General features: G+C 36.4%; 1 protein-coding gene across 1 annotated transcript in view; it reads left to right on the forward strand.

The window, feature by feature from the left end:
- The window catches only part of ANK2 (ankyrin 2), a 216,415-nt gene that overhangs the window by 75,847 nt on the left and 128,522 nt on the right, over window positions 1-12,046 (forward strand). Inside the window, exon 5 of the mRNA XM_058666952.1 lies at window positions 7,880-7,978. Within this exon, the coding sequence (XP_058522935.1) occupies window positions 7,880-7,978 (99 nt within the window). The remainder of the gene's footprint in view (window positions 1-7,879; window positions 7,979-12,046) is intronic.

Consider the following 12,046-nt stretch of genomic DNA (forward strand, 5'->3'; position numbering starts at 1 on the left):
AGTGTATGATAAAGTTTATGTCTGATCACTGAAATCCCTCAAGTTATGTCTTTAATTAGGTGGTAATATGTAATGAACTATTGCAATTTTCAGTGTATTCATCTGGCTGAATCTTTGAATTTTTTGAAGACCAGTAAGATTTTTTTTTTCTTAAGATTTATTCACTTGCTTGAAAAGCAGAGTTATAGTGTAGATATATTTTGAGGAAAGGTGGAACACATCTGTCTGTTGGTTCACTTCCCAAATAGCTACAATAGCTAGGAGTAGGCCAGGCAGAACCTGGAGGCAGGAGCTTCATCTAGGTCTCCCACATGGATGCAGCACTTGGGCCATCTTTCACCTCCTTCCAAGGTGCATTAGCAGGAAGCTGGGTTGGAAGTGGAACAGTCAGAAAAGGAACCAGCACTGATGCAGAATGCTGATATTGCAGGCAGGGCTTAACACTATGCCACAAAGTAGTCCCCAAGAATTTTTTTTAAGGTGCATTTTTGCATGGTGTTTACCTGTGTTTATTATCCATGCTTCTTCTTTGGCAATTAGAGTATATCATGAGCATCACATGATTCTAAAAGATCCGTTCTGTGAATCCTGTTATATTTTCTGCTTGTTGATCACAAGGACACCTTGTCCAGTGCCTAAGTTCAAAGTTTTTAGAATATATCTGATGTTTTAAATATAGACTCTACATTGTATAGAAATACTGACTCCTATATTGAAATAAAACTAAGTTCATATGATCAATTGTTTCAAGTTGACTAACTACTAATTCTTTTATTCCTGTAAGGGCCTAACAAAATTAAGGCCAAAAAGTTAAGATCCTTAAAATCAAAAATAATAGCTCTTAGAACTGCAGTCCTTGTCCAAAACCTGACATTTGCCTTCTGATGTTATTTATTTCTGTTCAATTTCTTTGAAATGACATGTAAATGTCAATGAAGATGTTTGCTTTAAAGGTGTTTTTAAAACTTCAGTCAATCTATATTTAATAAGTAGTTAGACAAAATCAATACATTTTATTCAGTTTGTCAGGATCCAATAGCCAACAGAGATTCTCATCAATAACTGGAGCTTATTAATGATTCATAGTTGTAATATTAATGTAATGGAAATTTTTGTGAAACTGTTAGTGTTTGATTTTTCTAAAATACAGTATGATTTCTAGATTTTAGGTGAAGCTTTATAACTTTAATAAATGTGATAACTAATGTCAATGAATAATACAGACTGATACCATATCTAATCCAATTGTTAATTAGAATATACATTTATGAATACTAAATTACAAATTACATTTTAACATACCCAAATCATATTATTATTTCTAAATCTCATTTCTCATAAGATTATTACAAAAACCTTCCTTCCCAGCCTTCTAGATTATAGCTTGGCCCTTTTCCAATTCCTGGCAAAGTAATCTCTTTAAAATGCAAATGTGGTCATTCAAGCCCCTGTTTAAAAACCAGTGACTCCCAAAGCTTTTAGCATAAAATTTCTACTCTTTCACAAAACAGAATGAAGTCCCTGCCTTTCTCAGCTTCCTCCTTCTCTCCTTACATTGAATTATTTACTGGTCCTCATATGCCTGCTGTTTTGAAATGCCATCTCATGGTGTTTAAAATACCTTTTTTGCTTCTCTATGTAGCATCAGCAGTTTTGTGACTCAGTACAAACTGAATCATTTCCATGATTTCCTTTACATATAATTTATTTACCCATTGCCTTTTGTGACCATCTGTGTCCTCGTTATGCTCAATATCTATCTATCTATCTATCTATCTATCTATCTATCTATCTATCTATCTATCCATCTATCTATGATCTTTAATTACATATGTATTACTGGCCTATCATTTAGTAGTTGTTTCACTGTCCATCTGAGGCTCTGGACTGTGAATTCTTTGTTTCTGGATCACTAAAGCGGGACAAAATTCCCAGCAGAGAAGAATTGCTAAACTTACTTGGACAGAAGAAAGAGGAAGAAATCCTTTTCCTCCTGGCACCATTCACAAATGCCTGCAACAGCCAAAGCCAAGAGCTGGAAATGAAAGCCATGTCTACCACAAGGATAGCAGGGGTGGGGTTCTTAAGTCACAACCACTGTCTTCCAGTGGTCTGCATTGACAGTAAGCTAAAATTCTGAGCTGGAGTCAGGAATCAAACTCAGTCATCAGATATGGGACTTGGACATCTTTTTTTTTTTTTTAAAGATTTATTCATTTTATTACAGCCAGATATACACAGAGGAGGAGAGACAGAGAGGAAGATCTTCCGTCCGATGATTCACTCCCCAAGTGAGCCGCAACGGGCCGATGCGCGCCGATCCGATGCCGGGAACCTGGAACCTCTTCCAGGTCTCCTATGCGGGTGCAGTGTCCCAAAGCATTGGGCCGTCCTCAACTGCTTTCCCAGGCCACAAGCAGGGAGCTGGATGGGAAGTGGAGCTGCCGGGATTAGAACCGGCGCCCATATGGGATCCCGGGGCTTTCAAGGCGAGGACTTTAGCCGCTAGACCACGCCGCCGGGCCCAAGACTTGGACATCTTAACTGCTCAGTTGAATGTCAAAATCTGCTTCTAAATACCTTTTGTTGATTAAGTACATGCAAGGCTAAAGTTATTAATAATTCTTTGGACATATCTAATGTTTAACAAATATCTAACACTCAGCTTCCAGAGTCATCTGCTGCTCACACTGGAACTCCTGGAACTCCTGCAGCACTGTACTCGCAACCTGTCAGTCTGCACTGTGGATCTCATAGACTCTTTATCCCAACAGGAAGACATACATTTCCATACTGACATGCATGCAGACTATTTTAGAAAAACATATTTAGAAAAATCAGATTGTTTTAGAATAAACAGGAGTGCATGCACACAAAGGCAAATATTTCTGTTATTAGACAATTGATGTATGGAGATCACTGCTTCAGTATAAACTTCATGAGGGTCTTGGTGCTGTTCTAAGAGGTGTGGGTCATGATCTCATGTAGTCTGTTTTTTGTTAAATAGTAACAAATTCAGAAAGTATAATCCCCACAACTTTAGAACCTGGAGTAAATGTTTATTGCCTTACCTCACACATTTTTGTGTGTGTGAGGCCTTCTGACCAAGATATTTTGGCTCGTGTTTCCTTCAGGCTAATTCTGGGCTTCCATTCTTGCCTCCTACAGGCCTAGGCATCTGTTACCCACAGAGTGCATTTTCTGAAATGCAGATATATCTGTGATACTCCATACCCAAAACCATTCAGTTGTTTTGCATCCCCTTTAACCAACTTCGAAAGGGAATTTCAGAAAATGAGTGCCTTGAAAAATGTGTGTACTTGGATTTCACATGTGAAACTCCATAGAAGTAGGGCAATGTAGTAGGATGATCCTAGACATTCCTTGCTGTTTCTACTGATCACTCCACCTCACATGCAGGCTGAGGTGCATCCATACACAGGGGATAAAACCCCACCTCCCTGTCAGGAAGAATGACATTTATCTGCCACTCCCAGTTTCACTTACTAGCTGTGAGACTTTGTGTCTGCTAAGTATTTGAGCCTCCCCTGCTTCAGTTTAAATGGGAACAACCACACCAATGTTGCAGCAGTATTCAAAGTATTAGACATAAGATTAGGTCAATTGGCATGCAAGCTGAGACACTATGAAATAATTTCTCAGGCCTGCATGGTACCGTAGCAGGTAAATCCTTGTCTTGAACGTGTCAGAATCCTGTATGGGTGTCGGTTTTAATCCCAGCAGCCCTGCTTCCCATCCAGCTCCCTGCTTGTGGCCTGGGAAAGCAGTGGAGGATGGCCCAAAGCTTTGGGATCCTGCATCCAAGTGGGAGACCCGGAAGAGGCTCCTGGCTTCGGACTGGCGCAGCTCTAGCCATTGTGGTCTCTTGGGGAGTGGCGGAAGATCTCCCTCCCTGTCTCTCCTCTCTGTACATCTGCCTTTCCAATAAAAAGAATAAATCTTTTTTAAAAATAATTTCTCCAAGATATGACACATAAACTGAGAATGTCTCAGACAAACTAGGAGACATAATAGCTAAAATTTAGGAGAGATATTCAAAACATTTCATAGTAGATAATATCCAGCTAATTCTGGATTTTTAATTCTGTTGTTGATCAGATTTCCTCCCCTACTCTGCTAAAGGCTCTGGATGCTGTTGTTAGCATACAAGCCATACAGATGGTATTCTTGATACACTTTCCCACCAGAGGCTGGGTGTTTGTTTATAATGGCGCTTTCCCCTTTGTATCCTGTGTATTGTCAACCTGTATCTTTGCCCGTTCTACCTCTCCATCCCAGCGGTAACAAGCGTAAAAACGAGGCTCACATCCAATATCCTTTTTAAAATTGAGAGCTATAAGATGGTGCTTTGAAAATTCATAAAAATATGGAATTAAAATATTTACTTTGGTACCAAAAATGTGGAAATTCATACATAGCTTTTTCCATAATGTCCATTGCCCATGAACTTTTTTGAAGACCCCTCATTTTTCAAGCCAACAAACTATTTAGTATGTCGAGTATGACAGGCTCATATTTAAATTTCTTAGAAGCTCTGGAGTTTCACAAAGTACTGAGGTGAGGGAGAGCTGATCCTGGGCCCCTGGCCAGAGCTAGACCTTCTTAGTGTCCCTCTGTTGGTTGCATCCCTTCCATAGGAGCACCCCATGCAAATGTGTGGGCAACCCAGCCTGAACATGTTGAAGAGCTAATCGTCTATCCATACCTTCCCTAGCTGAACTCATGGGGTGTGCATTAGCTCTCTATTGTTACTATAACAAATTATTACAAGCTCAATGGCTTGAAACATCACAAATGTATTCTTTGATTGTCTTCTATTACTCTTACAGCGATAAAAGCAAGGTGTTGGCATTTCTGTTTCCTTAGAAGACTTTAGTAAGAATTGATTTCTTTGCCTGTTCCAGCTTTTACATCTGCATTCCTTCGACCACGGCCTCTTCTCTATCTTGAGAACTGAGAGTCCAGTATTTCTCTCCTTTCTGACCTTCTGCCTCTCTCTCCTATCTCTGTGATTGCCTCAAGCCCTCTTGACTAACCCAGGATGGTCTCCCCATTAGAAGATCCTTAACTGAACCAGAACCACAACGTTCCTTTTCCTGTATAAAGTAGCAATTATAGGTCCCAGATTAAGGTGTGGATTTATATAAGGGGGGAGGATGTTATTCAGTTTATCAAAGGCTATACACACCAATGACAAAGAAGTCAGAGATGGGACTGGAAACATACTCAGTGACACTAGACAGGGATTCTGGGTAATTGAGTGCTTGATACATGATTTTAAAGTCAGGTTGCTTTAGGGTCATGCATGCATGTCCTTGATGTCTTAGGGATCCTGTGCTTAGCCAAGTGAAAGGAAATCGCTCTACTGCTCAGAACTGAATATGGGACATTTCTTAGGCAGGGGTCAGTATAGCTCCTCCCTCTGCTACCCTGGCAATTTGTATATATTCCCCTTTGTTTGAGTTCATCCTGCAAGATTCTATCAGGGGAGAGCACGTTAGCAAGTTCATTTACTCTTTTTAAAGCTCTTTTTCTCTTACTGCGTGCCTGCCTTTTACTTGTCATGAAAGAATGCCATTCCACACCCACTCGTTGTTTTTAACCATCTTCTGTGGCTTTCCCTTCCTTTGAATCTCTAATTCCATCCTTCTGCCACCTCTTCAGTGTTCTTTAAATACACAGGCTTCACCTGATTGCTGTGTTTTAAAAAATATGCTATCCAGCTAGCAAGTTATTCCTGAATTCTGCAACGCTGCTAACTCATTCCTCTTAACAATATTACTCCACTATTTGAAGCCTGCAGATTTTCTTTATAATTGGATTTAAACATGACTTTAGTTGTTCCACTTTTAAGTGCTGCCTTTATATTTTGTCAGATCTTGGCCATTTTGAATGTGTTTCTATACAATGAAGGGTTTACTTCATATTTCAAAAAAATTACCTTTCCTCCCTTATTAATGTTTTAAAATCCTTGAGCCCTCATCTGTGTTTCTCAATTTTGCATGGCAAATTTGAGAGGCTAATCATTTATGTTTAAGACTCTGGTATGGTTTTAAAGAATTATATTACAGTTTAAGAGTTTATGACTTATGGGCCTGGCAGCGTGGCCTAGTGGCTGAAGTCCTCACCTTGAAAGCAGCCCCGGGATCCCATATGGGTGCCAGTTCTGGTCCCTGCAGCTCCACTTCCCATCCAGCTCCCTGCTTGTGGCCTGGGAAAGCAGTCACGGATGGGACAATGCATTGGGACCCTGCACCTGTGTGGGAGACCTGGAAGAGATTCCTGGTTCCCGGCTTCGGACTGGTGCGCACCGGCCGTTGCGGCTCACTTGGGGAGTGAATCATTGGACGGAAGATCTTCCTCTCTGTCTCTCCTCTTCTCTGTATATCTGACTTTCCAATAAAAATAAATAAATCTTTAAAAAAAAAGAGTTTATGACTTCTTTGCACATGTTTTCTTTGTTATTAAAATTGTGGAAATTTTTTCCATACTAAGTTATCACATTCATACATAGCTAATAAAAGGAAAGATTGATCACTTAACCTTAGTGTTAAACTCATGTTATAAAATTTCAAAGAATTTTTGTCTATGACTTCATAATAGCATTTTAGTTTTATAATGGCCTGCCATCCATAGGGTTCATGTATCTGTCTAATTTTTCTGTTATGTCCCACCTGTCAGTGGAAGCATTTTTAAAAAATAAATGAGTGAATGAATATGAAAGTAAATGATACAATTTCAGCATGACTTCTTAAAAATAACAAGATGCCTAGCATAAATCATGCTACTTCAGTTAAGACATCCAAATGTTCACTAAATATCAAACTCCAAACTTAATATGTGTTTAATTTTGAAACAAAAACCCAATATTTTGTCTTATAAATGGTTTGTTCTACAGAGTAATATTAAAATAAAATTTCTTCCATTGTGTGATTAACCTTTTAGTTGGGGAACATCATCTTAGAAGATTTTGGAGATGTCAGACCCTGAAAACGTGCTACAAACATTCCATTAAATGAATATTCCCATACAGTTAACTGAAGATTTGACTGAACTTCAATATATTCTAAGCACACTATAAATTTAATATATAATTTCAATATTCTAGATGTCTTGTGTGTTAAATAGTTCAAAGTATTTCACTTGTAATTTCTCATTAAAGCATATATTTCACTAAGTTAAAAAAAGACATCCCAATGTATACTTGCACATTTTCAGTTGAATTTATCATCTCTCTGAGACTTTTCTGGTGTGAATAATAATGCACATCCCTAAGGATGCTAACCAACCTGTGCATTCGAGATAATGGTAGTCTGTCTAAATAATTTATGATTAATAAACACAAATGACATCAGTATACAAATACTACTTTAGGTACATACTATACACAGTGAGGATTCTATAGATGATCAAATTATATGGATAATAAAACCCTCAAATACAGTAAAGAACTTATATATATATAAAGAACTTATAAAATATTTATATTATATATACATTGTTTTATATATAATATAAATATATTATATATATGTATAATTAAAAAGGCATTGAGTGAGGAAAAATGTGAATTTCTGGCAGTGAATGAAGATAGAAAATTAAAAGAATATTCCTTCCCTATGTCTTTGACCTCATTCCTTTAGGAATTTTGCATGAGTATTCAATCCTCCCAATTTTATCTGGCTTTACTATGGTAAATATGTGAGTCATCTGTTCCGTATGAGAGTGTGTCATACAGCTTCAGCATTTCAAATGTTTACTTTATAGTATTCTCTTTTCCTGTTATTTTCTTGCCTGGTTTAAATTTTACACAGTTGATGATGTCATTCTTTTTTTTTTTTTTATTTCCTGTCCTCAGAATGGCTTTACTCCTTTATATATGGCTGCCCAAGAGAACCACATTGATGTTGTAAAGTATTTGCTGGAAAATGGAGCTAATCAGAGCACTGCTACAGAGGTAAGACTGTGAGATGTAGTCACTCAAATTCTTTGACCTTATTGTCCATTTTCTTAATACTCATCTGTAAATAATCTATACTACCTTGTCTGAAATATGATGAGGATGTTCATATGACTTTTACAAACTATAGCAGTGACCAAGAACCAATAAACTTTTGCTTTGTGTATTTAGTTCCATGAGTATGTGCCTTCATTTTAGATTCATGTCAATTTATTCTTATATGAAATCATGTTTCCATCCCTTTGCTATATTCTAGATTTCAGGAGCTTTGCAACATTCTAATATTATGTTATAATAAAATTTTCCAATTTATTTTAATTAACATTTGTTAGAATCTAATACAATTTCAAAGGAACACATTTTTAACCATTAGAAAAAATTCAAAAGCATTTGTTCAGTGTCAAGAGGGCTATTTTAGTACAAAAAGCTGTTCATAAAGAAGCGTGAGCTGTGATATGTGGTTGTGTGACTACAATTTCAGCAACAACTGAATAGAATGTTCACAACCACTCCAGCTTCAAAGGCTTTGGAACATCTTGAAGGAGTTGGTGTACACAGGAACTCATGTAGCATTACTTCCTGCTCTGTGCATGTCTGCCTAATACGAACTTGGTTTGTAAGAGGGTATTTTTTAAAGTTGTTGGAGAATGGGATTAGGTCACTGGTATTTAGTGTCAATCATATTTTTGTGCAAAAGCAGTTTGAAATCTCTGTAGTTTTTTCTTAATATGCATTTCCAAGAACTTGTTGAAGACTGCTCCTATTTTTCTTGTCATTTTTCCAGAGGCAGATCTACAAATGGGTGTTGGGATGGGTCATGAGAGTGATTTTTAAGGAACTCTCTGCCATCCCATGCACTAATGGAAAACGTTGGAGGGTGGTACTATGAAAAGCTTTGAAGTGAGAGACACTGGAGAAGAGTAAAGTGAGCTCTGTTGAGTCATACCCCTCCTTTCCTCCTCCAACCAGGATTCAGTCTTCCTCGTTCATTCTCTGTAACCCTGCCAATAAAATTGCTCAACTCCTGGCCTGTGTGAAAGAGGGCTGGTCGATGCATGTGACCCACAAGCAGCCTGTGAATTTTTGATGCTTATTGTGGCTTCCTTTATGGACAATGAAATCTTTAGTTGGAATAAACGTAACTCCCTTCTCTGATCCATCAGAAGGAGAGGTCATTAAAGCCCATTCAATCTATCCTCCATGCCTTTGTGAGATAACTCTTCATGAAGTCAATTGCAGCAGTGTTTCAACAGTTATTCTCATTTGTTTGGGGAAAATGGCAGGAGATTACTATTAATGAGACAGCATGTCCTGCTAATGACTGGAAAAAACATTTGCTCAGTACAGAATGATAGATTTTCATGTTCTCTATTTGACACTCACAGATTTCACACACTTGCCACAATGTGATTTTTATGATTTGGGCTTTTTTTTCTCCCTTAGATACTAATTCTGTCCATGAGTAGCATGTTAGTATCTGCAGACACAGCTTGAGTAACAATATGAGACTGTAGCTTTGCACCCGGACCCTTGAGGGGTCTGTATTAATAAGTGTTAATAAGCAATCCTATAGATTGTTTATTCCCTTGCCAGCAGAATGATATACCAAATCAATACCAGAATGATATTTCACAATGCAGTTCTTTTATTCAGAAAACAGGCAATATTTTTGGTTATGGCTTAGGGTGACACAGCTCACTGGCATTCTCAACTGTTGCACAGCTCCTTGGACTGAATCTCTAAAGCACTTCGATCAGTTAGGTACACTGCATTGGTGGAGGCCAGGTTACTCATGATACATTGCATTGGTGGACGCTCTGTTACTCTGCCATCCTCAGAACATTCAAATTCTGCCTGACTTCCACAAAGCCAAAGCTCTGACAAATGAATCAGATGGGGTTAGGATTAATGCTTAGTGTTTGGGGTTTAGGGCTTAGTGTAGGGATTGATTTTTTTACATCACTTAGTGCAAGAAATTTTTTATCTAAGTGATACAACAAAATGTGACTGTAGTGTGCAGAATTATTGATTAGTCTAATATTTCAAAAAGTGTTAGATTAAATATATATGTTTAAAATTCTTAAAATAGGGGTGGTAACAGGTATTCCATCTGATTAGACAGGCAAATCTGTTGGTTGTTTCATTTATTTAAATACCATTTAAATAGTTACGTTTAATTTTCCCCAATTGAGTGTATATTGACTTAATTAAAACCTCACCACTGGCCTTAAGAATTATCAAGAAATGCATATGTACACATGTGTTTTAAGTGTGTTATTTTGAAAAATAACAACAGTAACAATAACATATTTCCAGTGCTATATAGTTGATTGTCATTTGATAGTCTAGGTTGTATTGCTAAAATATCTTCTAGCAGTCTCTTGAGCACATATGTGCATGTATCATAAGAATGGTCCTATCTTGAACTGATTGGTCTCCCTAAATTGTAACAGCTAATTACTAATCAAGACATTCTGCCCACTTGAAAATTAGATCATATGGGATCACCCAATATGGCAATAAGAATCATATCTGAGAAGATATATTTAAAGTTATATAATATCTTATACTATAGTAATTGGCATTGGTCAATTAATGATTGAAAATGAACTATTCAACTTTATTTTTGGGTTTCATGTTCATAGAATTAATTACAGTCCTTGAGTATATAAGTATATAAGAATTTAAGAATAAAAGGTCCTTTCAAATATGCAGCCTTCTAGCATCAATTATAGATTAGAAGAAAATCCACATGGAGGTGACCCAAAATTAGATTTTCTGAAAGGACTTCTCCGTTTCTTCATTACCATTTCTATATTTTTTATTGCTCTATTTTTCTTCCTTCTTGAATAATATTGCCAAAATTGAGGGTTAAAAACTTTCAAGTAAGGGTCTTTTCTGCCAGCAAATTCCTCATCTCTAAGCAAAAACCACAAAACACACATTTTTTAATGGCTAAGATATGCAATCAATGCAGATGTCCATCAACTGATAGCTAAAAAATAATTGTAATGTGTAATGGGATACTAACAAATACTACTCAGCCATTGAAAGAGTAAAATGCTGTCCTTTGCAACAAAAGAGTTTCTGTTTGAGACCACTTCGCTTAGGGAAATAAGCCAGTCCCTGAAAGACAATTGTTTTGCCTTATTTATGGTAATATGCAGAGTACAAAAACTGTGTAATATATTTAAGCAAAGTTAACATTTTTAGATTTTGGTTCTTGTCTACACTCTTGAGGAACAGTGGTTTTTCTACATACTACTTGAATTCTTTATTTAATGGAGTGCTTTTTTATATTTATGATTATAAGGTAAATTAAAGTATATCATTGTAGACATTTTTAAAAAGTAAGAACAGAAGCAAAAGAGACGGAGGTAGTGAAGGAGGGAGAGAGTATAAAGTAAGAAATATTGTTAAGTTCTTAAAACTATGTATGTAAAATATGTGGAATTTGTTTCCTTTACATAAATAAATTTTTTTAAAAATAAGGTGCACACTTTTAATATGAATTATCACAATGTTGTGGGCAATACAAATTAAATAAGTAAATGGTAAGTCTATACTTCACTTGTTCACAGAGTATTTGATTGATACTAAACAAATGTATAAGTTTAAGCTAAATTTTGTTTTAAAAAAATACACGCTTTACTGTTTTATTCAGTTATCTGTTTAAAATTCCAACTTTATAAAAAGGAAAAAAATCATGTAGTACAGTCACAGCACAAATAACTTGAGGAAAATTAACTTTACTTAAAAGTTTACATTTACCTTAAAAAATTTCTATTATTGAAAGCAAAGTTGTTTCAATACATTACCACCATCTCTAGAAAGTAGTCTTCAAATGCTGTCATCATTTCTTTTCTTTATGCAGAGAAATTTCTGGTTGTGAGACTTGTTTCTATATATTTTCAGATTAGTGGAAGTTTTTACTTAGAACCTAGAGTGTATAAGCATTTATACTCTTGTAATCACATGTCACCTTTCTGGGAGCAAAATACTTTTTTTTTTTAAACTGAAACTAAAGCAAGGATGTCCAACTTTGCTATTACGATTATCTATTTG

Source organism: Ochotona princeps, chromosome 7 (assembly GCF_030435755.1).
Source record: "Ochotona princeps isolate mOchPri1 chromosome 7, mOchPri1.hap1, whole genome shotgun sequence".
NCBI classification, from domain to species: Eukaryota; Metazoa; Chordata; class Mammalia; order Lagomorpha; family Ochotonidae; genus Ochotona; species Ochotona princeps.